The 14954-nt window shown below is 50.2% G+C and overlaps 1 protein-coding gene across 9 annotated transcripts in view; it reads right to left on the bottom strand.

Moving 5' to 3' along the window:
- Positions 1-14954, bottom strand: part of LOC147017722 (uncharacterized) — an 85564-nt gene that overhangs the window by 37091 nt on the left and 33519 nt on the right. For 8 of the 9 annotated variants that reach the window (XM_085847577.1, XM_085847571.1, XM_085847570.1 and 5 more), the window contains exons 2-6: positions 14016-14123; positions 13851-13910; positions 3073-3180; positions 2905-2964; positions 1057-1106 (exon numbers count right to left, since the gene is read on the bottom strand). In XM_085847577.1, coding sequence (XP_085703703.1) covers positions 1057-1106; positions 2905-2964; positions 3073-3180; positions 13851-13910; positions 14016-14116 — 379 coding nt within the window. In that variant the 5' untranslated portion in view covers positions 14117-14123. The remainder of the gene's footprint in view (positions 1-1056; positions 1107-2904; positions 2965-3072; positions 3181-13850; positions 13911-14015; positions 14124-14954) is intronic. The other variant, XM_085847578.1, reaches the window with a different exon arrangement.

Here is a 14954-nt window from a genome sequence, read left to right as displayed (position 1 = left end):
TCTGAGTGGAGGAGGTCAACGGACCAACCACATGCTTCGTGATTGCAACAGGTTGATTGGCATCTCAAGGAGATTGGGATGGTCCAGGCATCTGCCTGGGGGGTGGCTAGATGGAGGCCCCTGGAGTATCGGCGGAAAGTGGACGCAGCGACGTGCTGCTCCGGCGCATGCTCCCATACCTGATCTGACATGGAGGCCGGGGAATAAGGAATGGACAGACGGATGAACAGAGAGTGGACTGTGAATAATAACAGAGGGGTTGGAATTATGAGGGATGGATGAACAGATCGACCGAATGTGCCATGAATAAAAGAGTGAGGGTCGGAATGTCGGACGATGCATTTCGGGAAAGAATGTCAGATGATGGATTTTTTTTTTTAAAAAGACTGATGGATTGAAATTGTTTAAGCATGTTGATGGTGGATTGAGAAGGTTGAAAGTGGGTAGAGAAGGGTAAGATCACACCGGGGATGAGAACAGCCAATCTCACAATGCATTTTCCACCCCAAAACCCGGGGGCACAGGGAAAGGATCTACCGACACACAAACTAAAGAAATAACTGTCTACTCTAAGGAATTGCGACGTGTTCATGAATGTTCTCCCCAGGGTGCGTTCCCACAATCGCAACAATATATTTTTACAAAGAGGTGAGTTATTGCCGGCAACCATAACCATTGAAAAAAAAATCTATATTTTTTTCATGAAAAAACATGAAAAATTGTAAGCTGCTGAAAGAGATATTAAATTTGAGGTAAGCTACTAAAACCGCTAAAAAGGACGAGGGTGAAAAGCTGTTCAACCACTGCCATGGCATTAATGGAGGATCATATGAAATGTTCGGAGCACACATGGCAATGGTTGCTGCGGGGAATGGAAGGTCGTTCGTGTCATTGTCATGAGGAACAACCTACCTCCAGCAAAAGGCAGAAGAAATTAAACGACAACCATTTTCAGGTCTCTCCTCCTGCAGGTGCTGAGACACCCAAATACATACAAAATACCTTTAACCAATATAACTGATTTCTTTGAAGAAAAGATTCATTTTCAAAACTCACCAGATCGCACCTTTTCCCCAAGACGTGTTCCCGTTTTGGGCTTAGCACTCCTGCAGAAAAATTAGAAACATTTTGTTAAGCTGGAGTTTAAAAAGTTACAAATAAGAAACAATGTCAAAATAAAAATGCAATCGGGTCGGTGAGAATCAGAATGCATCAGATCTCCGTGTATTTTCTACATTCAGACAGCAAACAACACTGCTGGACTGCTACCCTTCGAAGTAACTTCACACACAGTTTACAATGAAGCGAAGAAATGACACATGGGCGAAGTGGGTTTGAAGATCACCGACACAACATTTTTCTTTCACTTTGTTGTCCCAAGCTCCCACACTCGCCTCCGATCAGTCCCGACCCAGATATAAACCGTCATCCTGGTGTTTCACAGGCAGGGCGATTCATCAACGTGTGTGTTCGCTGTCCCTCGGTTTGCCGTTAAACGGCCGTCCCGTTTGCTGGAATTAGTCGGTGGGCGTTAAAGATCCCACAGTGTCCTTCGCGAAAAGTAGGCGAGCTCGGCTTTGAGAAGCCTAAACGAAGAACTAACTGGATTCATGATAGAAACCTAAGAGTGGCTATGAATGGGAGGATGTCTGCCCGGAAGGATGTAAGTAACGGGGTCCCTCAGGAATCAGCACTGGGACTGTTATTATCTCTTCAATGGAATTTAACGCACACACGCACAAACACTTTATATTGTTATGGTTTTGGAAACTTACCCCAGGGGGAGAGCATACGTGGCCATGTCGGTGACCCATCCATCCATTGGAAACATACTCTGTGCAGAGCGTTAGTGCTGCCAAAGCAGTCTCCTTGGCTATTGGACACAATCCTGGACGGGTCGCCACTCCGACACAGGATACCAGCAAGCTGGCACTCATTTTGCTGAACTCAGAAGGATGACAGGCAGAGTCAACCCCACCTGGTATTAATTCAACAGCCAAGGAGGATTTGAACTCAGTATCCTAGGATCCCAAGCCCACCACCCTAAGCATTAAGCCAACACTAGGCATGGAGGTGACCCAACAATTAGTTATTTCTACAGACTTTGTGCAGATCGTCCTTGGTCCCTTGTCAGGGGTTGTTCGCTGGGGGCATGCGTTGGTTAGGTTGTATTTCCCCGGTGTACACATTGAGGGCACAAAACTCGCTTGGTGGGGTAAATCCACCGGAAACAGTAACAGGTGAAGTAGTGTAAACCTGCTAGGATTAGCGGTACCAATCGGCGTTTGTGGTTGCTTAGCAACTCACAGGGCACACAGAGTTATCTGTGCCTGGCGGCCTCAGGACAACGGTGTTCAGGAGGAACCCAAGTGCTTACCCTTGTGGCGAGCCCCGAACCTCGGATCTATAAAAAAAATATACTTGTATAAGCTTCAAAAACTCCAACCAAATTTTGCAAGTTTCCAAGGATAACCCAAGAACGGTTTCTGTCTGGGTCGTGTATCCGGAGGAGGGAGTTCAAGGTGGGGAGAAGCCCCCAATTCTCTCCAGATAAATGTGTCTCATACAGCACCACATAGTGGTAGCCGGTATTAAAAACCATCATTTGCTCACAAAAGAACGTTTCAACAACTATATATGAAGCATTACAATGATGTTGAAATCTGAACAAGAAAATGTTTAATTTCATAAATTTTAGGCAGAACATCAAACCAAAGCGTGCGATGCAGCTTTGCAGTGGAGAGAACGTGGTTTTGTCTCACGCCATATGAAAGGAACAAGATTGGCTGGCAAAGGTGATGAAAGCTGAGTTCCAAGGAGATGGAAGATGACGTGAAATACGACAGGTTTCGCTTCAGTTTCCTTAAAGGAAGACATTTTCTATTTCCAGCACAATTTACTTACATGCCATGCGGGACGTTGTCACAACGCTTCCCCTTCCTCTTTGTTCTTCTGAAGAGGTTCCTAAGTTGAAAAAGATTGCAAAGTCAATTTCTTGTGCATTTTCTTGACATAGATGTTTCCAAAAAGGGATTTTATAAAGGGTAGAAGGGGAAAATAATTTTTTTTTACTTTATACGCTGCCAAAGAGTGATTTTCTTTTCCTTCGATGTGGCAAGTGGCAGCGACTCATTCACACGAACAGCTTCTGAACCACCTGACTTGTCCATCGTTGCTTTCCTGGAAAAGTACATTCTTCTTTCATCCACAACTTCACACAAATGTGATAAACCGGATATCATATACATTCTCCATTTCAACAAATCTCCCCTTTCAATGACTGACACGACAATGTCCCCTCCACTAAAAAACCACTTCAAATAAAAACAATATCAGGAAAAGGTGTAAAAATGAACAAAACAAATTTGGTCGAGACTGGTAGATGAGAACTGCGGAGGAGGTATACAGGAAAATCGATGCAGGGGGGATGTTCCTGTACATCCTCAACAGTTCACATCTCCATACACAGCACCTACCCTCCCCCCCCTTCTCACGCTCCCAGATATATTTTGACATTTTACTTTTGTTGTGGGATTGTGATGGAACAATGTCAAAAGATATTGTGATGCAAAACCAGAGCAGGATTGTTGTGTCATGTTGGGGCATCGTAATGTGCTGTCATTCTTCATTGTTATTCGTCTTCTTCTTCAATCTTCTCCATCATCCATCAAAATCCCACAACAAAAGGAAAATGTCGAAAGATGTCATGATGGTCATCCATAAGAGTTCGTTCCCACCTTGTTTGGTTGTGTTTTTTGAGATTTCATCCCTCTGTTTTTTACATTTTTTCTTAAGCAACACACAGAGCCTGGTGTAGCTGCTGGACGCTTGGTTAGCACTCGGTGTAGCTTGGTTAGCACTCGATGTAGCTTGGTTAGCACTCGGTGTAGCTTGGTTAGCACTCGATGTAGCTTCGTTAGCACTCGATGTAGCTTCGTTAGCACTCAGTGTAGCTTGGTTAGCACTTGGTGTAGCTTGGTTAGCACTCGGTGTAGCTTGGTTAGCACTCGGTGTAGCTTCGTTAGCACTCGGTGTAGCTTGGTTAGCACTCGGTGTAGCTTGGTTAGCACTCGGTGTAGCTTGGTTAGCACTCGGTGTTGCTTGGTTAGCACTCGGTGTTGCTTGGTTAGCACTCGGTGTAGCTTGGTTAGCACTCGGTGTAGCTTGGTTAGCACTCGGTGTAGCTTGGTTAGCACTCGGTGTAGCTTGGTTAGCACTCGGTGTTGCTTGGTTAGCACTCGGTGTTGCTTGGTTAGCACTCGGTGTAGCTTGGTTAGCACTCGGTGTAGCTTGGTTAGCACTCGATGTAGCTTGGTTAGCACTCGGTGTAGCTTGGTTAGCACTCGATGTAGCTTCGTTAGCACTCGGTGTAGCTTCGTTAGCACTCGGTGTAGCTTGGTTAGCACTCGGTGTAGCTTGGTTAGCACTCGGTGTAGCTTGGTTAGCACTCGGTGTAGCTTCGTTAGCACTCGGTGTAGCTTGGTTAGCACTCGGTGTAGCTTGGTTAGCACTCGGTGTAGCTTGGTTAGCACTCGGTGTTGCTTGGTTAGCACTCGGTGTAGCTTCATTAGCACTCGGTGTAGCTTGGTTAGCACTCGGTGTAGCTTGGTTAGCACTCGGTGTAGCTTGGTTAGCACTCGGTGTTGCTTGGTTAGCACTCGGTGTTGCTTGGTTAGCACTCGGTGTAGCTTGGTTAGCACTCGGTGTAGCTTGGTTAGCACTCGGTGTAGCTTGGTTAGCACTCGGTGTAGCTTGGTTAGCACTCGGTGTTGCTTGGTTAGCACTCGGTGTTGCTTGGTTAGCACTCGGTGTAGCTTGGTTAGCACTCGGTGTAGCTTGGTTAGCACTCGATGTAGCTTGGTTAGCACTCGGTGTAGCTTCGTTAGCACTCGATGTAGCTTCGTTAGCACTCGGTGTAGCTTCGTTAGCACTCGGTGTAGCTTGGTTAGCACTCGGTGTAGCTTGGTTAGCACTCGGTGTAGCTTCGTTAGCACTCGGTGTAGCTTCGTTAGCACTCGGTGTAGCTTGGTTAGCACTCGGTGTAGCTTGGTTAGCACTCGGTGTAGCTTGGTTAGCACTCGGTGTTGCTTGGTTAGCACTCGGTGTTGCTTGGTTAGCACTCGGTGTAGCTTGGTTAGCACTCGGTGTAGCTTGGTTAGCACTCGGTGTAGCTTGGTTAGCACTCGGTGTAGCTTGGTTAGCACTCGGTGTAGCTTGGTTAGCACTCGGTGTAGCTTGGGCAACTAAGGATTGGCTCTGTAAGAAGCATCTCAAGGTCCTGGAGTGGCCTCGCCATTCTCCAGACCTGAACCCAATAGAAAATCTTTGGAGGGAGCTGAAAGTCTGTGTTGCCCAGCAACAGCTCCGAAACCTGAAGGATCTGGAGAAGATCTGTATGGAGGAGTGGGCCAAAATCCCTGCTGCAGTCTGTGCAAACCTGGTTAAGAACTACAGGAAACGTCTGATCTCTGGAATTGCAAACAAAGGTTTCTGTACCAAATATTAAGTTCTGTTTTTCTGATGTATCAAATACTTATTTCATGCAATAAAATGCAAAATAATTATGTAAAAATCATACAATGTGATTTTCAGGATTTTTCTTTTCGATTCCGTCTTTCACAGTTGAAGTGTACCTATGATAAAAATGACAGACCTCTACGTGCTTTGTAAGTGGGAAAACCTGCAAAATCGGCAGTGTATCAAATACTTGTTCTCCCCACTGTATATAGTGTGTGTGTGTGTGTGTGTGTGTGTGTGTGTGTGTGTGTGTGTGTGTGTGTGTGTGTGTGTGTGTGTGTGTGTGTGTGTGTGTGTGTGTGTGTGTGTGTGTGTGTGTGTGTGTGTGTGTGTGTGTGTGTGTGTGTGTGTGTGTGTGTGTGTGTGTGTGTGTTGTTCATAAAGCATAACATTTTCTCTCTGCTATCTCATATCTATCTCATATGTCTCTGTGTCTCTGTTGCTCTCTGTCTCTGTTTCTGTCTCTCTCTCATCTCTCACGTCTGCCTTCCCTTCCTCTCACCTCATGCTGCCTTCCCTTCCCCATATATATATATATATATATATATATATATATATATATATATATATATATATATATATATATATATATATTGTTGCGGATTCGCGCCCGCCGGCGTGCTGACGGCCACGTAACTCGAATCGCGGCACGTCGCCCACCGGACGGACAATCCAGTCGTGACCCTCTCGGACTAACGCCGGGAACCAGTCACGGGTGGACCTTTCGGTCTCACCGCGATCGAGCCAATCAGCCCCCGCGTGGGATAGGGTTGCTCGCCAAATTCGACCTACCTCAGTACCCACGCGGAGGGTAGACCGGGCGATCGCACCTCGCCGCAGGTCGACTTCGGACACGGGCCACTTAAGCGACCCGTTCCGTACTATCAGAATAACCGAGCGGTGTTATCGTCGACCTCGACGGTTCGATTAATTATCGGGCGTATTCAGCCCACTACCAACCCTTTACGTGAAGCAAGATGGGGATTCAATGGGAGAAATGACGAAGCGAAGCGGGAAACAGTTCAACACAAAAGCACATTTATTCGCGGCACACGGGAAGCACACATATACAATTCCACCAAATGCACACAGAAAAGACACAATGCAATTTACACAACAAGCAAATGTAAAAGCGAAAACACAATGCAGAGCTAATACCGACTACCGAGCACACGGCAACACTTATACAATTCTACCTCACAGACGGCGCCGACAACACATACCCAAAACCAAGGAAACGAATACCCCCAAGAATGAGGCGGGCCTGAGGCCGAGACCGGGTCGCGCCTACCCGTCTGGTGATGAGACGCGGAGCGGCGATGGCGCCCCAACCCCGCGGCCTCGCGGACAGTGTCTGGTAGGGGGTGGGAAAGGGGCCCCCTTGGTCGCACTATCTCAGCGCGGGGGGGAAACAGGAGGGGGTTGCTGATGCTCGGGGTATAGAGGATCTTTATTATCCCTGGTGTGCGTCTCCACCTCGGCCAGGTCGCGCCGTCGGCCTCCCTCGGGTGCAGCTCCCTGCACGACGCGAGCACCCCCTCGTCTGGTGTCGCCGCCTTTCCACAGCTCGTCCCCTCCGTTCCGACTCCAACGCACACGACGAGCAGCTCCACCGCCCGCAAAGTCTTGACCCTCTGCTTCCGACTCTCCTACTCTCCGCCTCTGGACTCTCCGCCTCTCGACTCTCCGACTCTCCTTTCCGCCTCTCCACTTCTGGACTCCCCGACTCTCCTACTCTACTGACTGACGAACACGGTCCTTTTATCCCCCCGTAGCTTCGCCTTTGACCCCCTCCCTTTGACCTTTCACCTCGCTCCCCATTGGCCCGAGAAAAAGTGGGCGTGAAGGCTTTTTGATCCACAAATTTGCATATATCGATCGTCCTGGAGGCGGGGCCAAATCGCCCCTCGCTCACCGATTGGACGGCAAAAAGTGGGCGTGTGTCGTTTTTGATCCGTTTTTGAAGCACAAAATCCGTGATTTTGTACACGCTGTTCGACGCGCGCCCTGCACGAGTCCAACACCGGTACCCACAGCGGGGCAAGAACGGTGGCGATGCTACGGTTGCGAGGTGTGACGTGAAGGTCGTGGCGGTTGTGGTGAAGCGGCGTTGTGGTTGGTGGTTGATGTTGTGGTTGTGGTGGTAATCATGGCGGTTGGTCCAAATTAAAGATAGTAAAAGAAAAACGGCTATCCTGAAGAGTCGCAGCACGCATAAATGACATGTATTCCCACTAGACAACGGGTTTGGGCCTAACTACACATGCACTTACCGAGATACCTCACCTAAGGGACCTGAATGGTGGTTTGCGAATTTGATAACCACAACACTACCCCCTCCCCTTTTTACAGACTCGTCCCGAGTCGTCAAATTTTCGTGTGCCATCATGTGTAGTTTTCCCCTAGTACATTTTACCTACGGATCCCTGAGTGCGACATTCATGTCCCCAAAATAAATAACCTGAGGGCTGCGTAACTATCTAAACAAACTCACTCACACGGACGACTTAAATAAAATTGCCGGCGCTAGACAGACATGCCGGGGGGCGCACTCATATTTACAGTACATCTTAACCTTAACTTACAAATTTTACACTAAACCATGGCCCAGGATCATTGAACTCTGCAAAAAGAAAGCAGTTAGCAGGGAGCCAGGCTGCCCACATGCAGTCTCTGGCTCAAACAATGCAGGTGACAGGGAACGTGGCTGGCTGCTCACACGCAGTCCAAGGCCTTCCCTTTTGAACTGAACGCCGTGAACCACAACGGTGCATGGGCTGCACAACGTAGTCTCCGTGCCAGCTCAAGTGGCACACGCAATGAACACAACGAATGGATGGATGAATGGATGGATGAATGGATGGATGAATGGATGGACGCAAACACGGTGCACGGGCCGCCACTGCAGGCCCGTGTTGTAGCTGCCAACAGGGCAGTTCTTGCAGCTTGCAAACTGTTGCTTTCTGATCCTGGCGCACATGGAAACGAACAGGGGGGGGGGCAAAGCAAAAATTGAACGGGGCTGGTAAACGTGGGCAGTGGGCATGGCATGGCAAAGGCAGCAGGCAAACACAGCCCGCAGAAGAAGGCCGCTGCAGGCAAACACAGCCGGCAGACGAACTGGCCGGCACAGGCCTCGAAGAAAAACAGCCAGCAGATGAACTGGGCCGGCACAGGCCTTGCAGCACAGCTGCCGATGAAGTTGGCCGGCCTCCGCCTTGAAGAAAAACACGGCCAGCCGATGAAGTTGGCCAGCCTTTGCCGTTCAGTGGAGGTTGGTGGAGGGAGTGCGGTGGTGCTGGCCACTTGGAAGGCGGGCTCGGACCTACCTACCTGTCTCCCTCCCACCTATCGCCTTTGCCTGTCACTGTACATACCCACTCCCTTAATTTGTCAAACCCCAATTTAGCCCCAACTTATTTTTTTGTTGTTTTTATTTTTACTTCCCCACTATAAATCGTCCCCTAACCCCCTTTATCGTCCTTGTTCGGCTAACCTATTCTGTCACCTAGCCTACTCCCAACCCCTACGTTCCCTTCCCGGAGGGGAACAAGGGAGAGCTAACGTCCTGTGCCGAGGCCCAACTCAAGCCTCAGAATGGCCTCCCCAGAGTTCGGCGATCTATAACCAAAGTGGGTCCAGCGGCCCACAACGACAGCGAGGGGATGGATGGTGCGGAGGGGTACATCTCCTAATCTACCCTTACCATTTACTCTTAAACTACCCCGGGGCTTTCAACAAGCGCCTCTCGCTTAAACTATTGGTTCTAACAACCCAGATTCCCGTCGCCTGTGTTGGTGTCCTTACAATTTCGGGCCTCGCCCCCCAATTTTCTCTCCGTGCCCTCACACGGTCTCCTGGCTGGGACACGTGGCTCCCTTTGGCAGGCACGACCCTCTGCCGATTCTCCCGCTATGGCACCCCCGGGCACTACACTGCCTCCGAGCCTACCAGCTCCCTAACACCGGGGAGTGCCCCCCATGGCACCTCCCCTGAAACGCACACGTGGCAGGCCGGCCTCCCGGGCCCCTTTCCGAGGGTCACCCGTGCCCACAACACTGCCCACGCGGCTAATGGCGCCCCGGGCCCCCGCACCAAGCAGGCGCACCCGTGGCCACTACTCTATCCCGGCCCCCCATGGGCCCATGGCCTACCGCGGCCGACTAGCCTGGTGCCCGGGGTACCCACTCAGCGATACTCACCTTTCGCAGCCACGCTCCCAAGCCCGTCAACAGGGCTCCTGCACCCCTCCAAATGGGTTTCGAGCCTACATTCCCACCAACAGCAAAACGACCTCCATTTTTCAATTTGACTAACCCAGCTAACTCACTCTACACTGACCCCGGGGGTCCCTTGGGCGGGAGTCACTCCTCCCCCCAATCACTCATCGCACCATGCATTCCCCATTCGCTCCATACACACAGACCCGCTGGCCTCACTCACTCATGTCTCCACCTCACAACTCACCAACTCTTCAACACCCACACCACTGAACTCTGCCATCCTTCTATCTGCATCCCCTAACTAACTCGTGCTCCCACGTCGTCCCTTAAACTATAGCACGTTCCTTTTAACACTATGTAGCTAAGCTACGTCCCCGCTACACATTCACAAGTCTGTCCATGTCCTCAAATCTCTAAAATCATTTTATTTCCCCACCTAAAGCTCATCTAAATCCCTCTACCTAATCCATTCCACGGACTCCATGAGGACTTACCCCTGCCCCATGAAGTCGGTCTAACTAAGCTAACCCTTCCCCCTAACTAGTTTCCATCCTGTGCCCCGGTAAGGGGGTCTTTCACCCCTTGCCCAGGAATCCTGTGCACCCGAAAGTGAGGCTTGTTTTTTTTTTTTTTTCATGCGCAGCACCTGCGCGGCAACTCAGAGCTCGCGCACTTTACACCTGCCCGTGACGTCATGCAGCTGCACGTGTTCCTCGTCCCTCCTTGGACGCTACCATCCGGCAGAGATACCCCTCCTGCCGGATTCCAACCACACGTGCAGCCATGACGTCACCGTGCGCAAAAAAAAAACCACAAGCCCCACGTCTCGAGGGGTTCCCCACGCGAACACATGTGCTTTGCCCGTTGGAGCTTAACACACACGATCGCGTGGAGAACCCGTCCGGTCCAAATCCGTTTACCTGCCTAAACTTTGTCCGTCCGCGGGATCGGCAAATCCACCGCGTGCGTTTCCGGACCGGGACTTCACTCTCGCAAGCGAGCACGTGGTGGTCTCGTGCGTTGCACAGCACGAACCGCGTGCTCACTGCTGGGTGAACCCGGCACGGTCCTCGAAACAACTACAGCCGCTACTCGGCTTTCTCTCCTCTGACGCCGTCTCCGTCTCCATTCCACACACGCATACCTGCGTGTTACGACGCACACAGTCCACTCCATCACATTCACACCGGGAGACGCGGCTGCGTGCTCCCGCATGCCAACCGACATCTCCCTCACATACCGCTCTCTCACACACACGGTCTCCCTTGCACACAGCGACCTTGCACACGGCCGTTCACTCACGCGTGCCTCACTACTCACACAAACCATACTACTCACACACGCGGGGGCACTCACCCGCGGTGCCTCATCCACACTCCGTGCCTCACTCATACACGCGGGGGCACTCAACCGCGGTTCCTCATCCACACTGGCCGTTTCACTCACACACACGGCCTCACTCACACACGGTGCCTCACCCACGCACGGCGTGCTGGGAAGCACGTACTCCGGCACCATCGCCACCACACCACTCACACACGGGGTCGCTTCCACACACGGGGACGCACTCACACCCTGCACCACACACACAGGGACAACCACACTGGGGATTTGTGTCCCCACAAGGGTCTCCGGGGCCTCTATACCCCCCAAGCTCTCCGTGCACCCGTCCACAGCACCCGTCCCCTCAACCTCGCAAAGCACGACCGAACTCACCTGGTCGTGACTCACCTCAAGGGGGCATACTCCCTCCCCTCGTTCCTGGAGGAGGCCATCCAGGTGCTCGCACTGGGTCTCAACCCAGTCCGCCAGCTCACCCCCTTTATCCTCCACTACCTCCGTGTGTGTGTGTGCGTCACTTACCCCGTCCTCACCGTGCAGTCTCTCCTCTATCGTTCCCTTCCCGGCTACCGTCACTGCCAACTCTTCACCCTTTACCTCCCTTGTCTCCACTATTATTTCCGTTGTCACGGCCTTCATGCCCGCCTGCAGGCATCGGCCCATGTTCTGCGTCTCACCCCGTAGCTCTTTCATTTCTTCCTTCATGTTTGCTTCCATTCCGTTTATTTGCTTGTTCATTTCGTTTTTCATTTCATTTGTATTTGTATCCATCTTTTCGTTCATGCCTTTCATTTCGTTTGTATTTGTATCCATCTTTTCGTTTATTTGTTGTGTATTCGCATCCATCGTCGTTTTCACTTCATTCATTTGCTTGTTCATGTCTTTCATTTCGTTTTTCATATTCGCATCCATTTTTTCGATCATTTTCGCATTCATCTTTTCGTTCATTGCCGCCAGCATGGCGCATAGCTGGGCCATGTCGGATGCACTCAGCTGAGCCGTTTCGGCAAGGGTTGGGGAAGGGTTTTGGTGGAGAGGGGGGGGGGAGGTGTCATACACTGCGGCCGCTGCCGCACCCATTTCGGGCTCTGGGTTCAGTTGGGCGAGTCCGTGTTCCTGCACAATCAACATTTCCTGCTCGGGGATTCCATCCTGGACCATGGATCCTCCACATTCTACATCCATTTCTAATACCCCCGGCTCCCGCTCGCCTTGAGACACCATCTTGCTTCTCGTGAAGGGTTAATTTCGCTCGCTCGTAATTTGGAGGGAATCGGGGGTCGCTTCTCTCACCCCTGGACCGATTCCCGTGAATTTAGCCGGAGACAGGAGAGCCTGTTTTCCTGTTCTCCGATACCAGTGCCGCGAGGAGGGCGATGAATTTGTATCGCACGACCTGACACCAGTGTTGCGGATTCGCGCCCGCCGGCGTGCTGACGGCCACGTAACTCGAATCGCGGCACGTCTTGACCCTCTGCTTCCGACTCTCCTACTCTCCGCCTCTGGACTCTCCGCCTCTCGACTCTCCGACTCTCCTTTCCGCCTCTCCACTTCTGGACTCCCCGACTCTCCTACTCTACTGACTGACGAACACGGTCCTTTTATCCCCCCGTAGCTTCGCCTTTGACCCCCTCCCTTTGACCTTTCACCTCGCTCCCCATTGGCCCGAGAAAAAGTGGGCGTGAAGGCTTTTTGATCCACAAATTTGCATATATCGATCGTCCTGGAGGCGGGGCCAAATCGCCCCTCGCTCACCGATTGGACGGCAAAAAGTGGGCGTGTGTCGTTTTTGATCCGTTTTTGAAGCACAAAATCCGTGATTTTGTACACGCTGTTCGACGCGCGCCCTGCACGAGTCCAACACCGGTACCCACAGCGGGGCAAGAACGGTGGCGATGCTACGGTTGCGAGGTGTGACGTGAAGGTCGTGGCGGTTGTGGTGAAGCGGCGTTGTGGTTGGTGGTTGATGTTGTGGTTGTGGTGGTAATCATGGCGGTTGGTCCAAATTAAAGATAGTAAAAGAAAAACGGCTATCCTGAAGAGTCGCAGCACGCATAAATGACATGTATTCCCACTAGACAACGGGTTTGGGCCTAACTACACATGCACTTACCGAGATACCTCACCTAAGGGACCTGAATGGTGGTTTGCGAATTTGGTAACCACAACACTATCTCTATCTATCTATCTATCTCTCTCTCTCTCTCTCTCTCTCTCTCTCTCTCTCTCTCTCTCTCTCTCTCTCTCTCTCTCTCTCTCTCTCTCTCTCTCTCTCTCTCTCTCTCTCTCTCTCTCTCTCTCTCTCTCTCTCTCTCTCTCTCTCTCTCTCTCTCTCTCTCTCTCTCTCTCTCTCTCTCTCTCTCTCTCTCTCTCTCTCTCTCTCTCTCTCTCTCTCTCTCTCTCTCTCTCTCTCTCTCTCTCTCTCTCTCTCTCTCTCTCTCTCTCTCTCTCTCTCTCTCTCTCTCTCTCTCTCTCACATCTCTGTATTTCCGTCAGCGAACAAGAAAATGTTTAATTTCATTGATTTTAAGCAGAGCATCAAACCAAATCATGCAACGCAGCTTTGCAGTGGAGAGAACGTGATTTTGTCTCACGCCATATGTAAGGAACAAGATTGGCTGGCAAAGGTGATGAAAGCAGAGTACCAAGGAGATGGAAGATGATGTGAAATACGACAGGTTTCGCTTCATTTTCCTTAAAGGAAGACATTTTCTATTTCCAGCACAATTCACGTCACGACATCTCTAAAGGAGACGTTATCTTACTTACATGCCATGCGGAACGTTGTCGCAACGCTTCCCTTTTTTCTCAGTTCTTCTGAAGAGGTCCCTAAGTTGAAAAAGATTGTAAAGTCAATTTCTTGTACATTTTCTTGATGTAGGTGTTTCCACAAAGATTTTAAAAAGGGTAGAAGGGGAAAATAAAATTATTTACTTTATACGCCGCCAAAGAGTGCTTTTCTTTTCCTTCGGTGTGGTAGGTGGCAGTGACTTATTCACACCAACAGCTTCTGAACGAGGTGACTTGTCCATCATTGCTTTCCTGGAAAAGTGAATTCTTCTTTCATCCACAACTTCACACAAATGTGATAAACCGGATATCATATACATTCTCCATTTCAACAAATCTCCCCTTTCAATGACTGACACGACAATGTCCCCTCCACTAAAAAACCACTTCAAATAAAAACAATATCAGTAAAAGGTGTAAAAATGAACAAAACAAATATGTTCGAGACTGGTGGATGAGAACTGTGGAGGAGGTATACAGGAACATCGATGTGGAGGATGTTCCTGTACATCCTCAACAGTTCACATCTCCATACACAACACCTACCCTCCCCCCCCTCCACCCACACCAACACCCCCACTTCTCCTCACGTTCCCAATGATAAGTAAAGAAACACTAATTTAATTAACTTGTTATTCATTAACAGCAGGCATGATGGGAGGAATGGCCCCTTCAAAGTTCTTTGTATTCGTTGACAGGATTGGTGGTACTAGCTGAAGGGCCCCTCGACGACGGGCATTTTTAAAAGCCCAAATTCGGAGTGCCTTCTGTGCCAGGTAAACTGTATTCCCATGTGTGTACAATCACGTGTTGTGCTGTAATCATAATGTCGGCGGAACTTGGGTATCCTTACTATAATTCAGGACCGGTGTTTGTGTGTTTGTGTTTTACAGGCTACTCCTACAGTTCTGGTTCAATTACATCCACACTTGCTATAAAGGATCAGCATGACCCCAATTAATGTATAGGGATGTTTTTATCTTTGCTGGTGGTCTTGGGGGGGAATGAGGGGAAGGTGCGGTTGCAAATTCTCTATGTAAGTGTGTATCGTGTGGCGCCGCCTCCGTAAGACCCACTCTTCAC

This window comes from Eptatretus burgeri, chromosome 11 (assembly GCF_056783735.1).
Source record: "Eptatretus burgeri isolate ZD-2024b chromosome 11, Ebu_testis_v1, whole genome shotgun sequence".
Classification (NCBI taxonomy): domain Eukaryota; kingdom Metazoa; phylum Chordata; class Myxini; order Myxiniformes; family Myxinidae; genus Eptatretus; species Eptatretus burgeri.
This window is presented reverse-complemented; position numbering and strand designations above follow the sequence as displayed.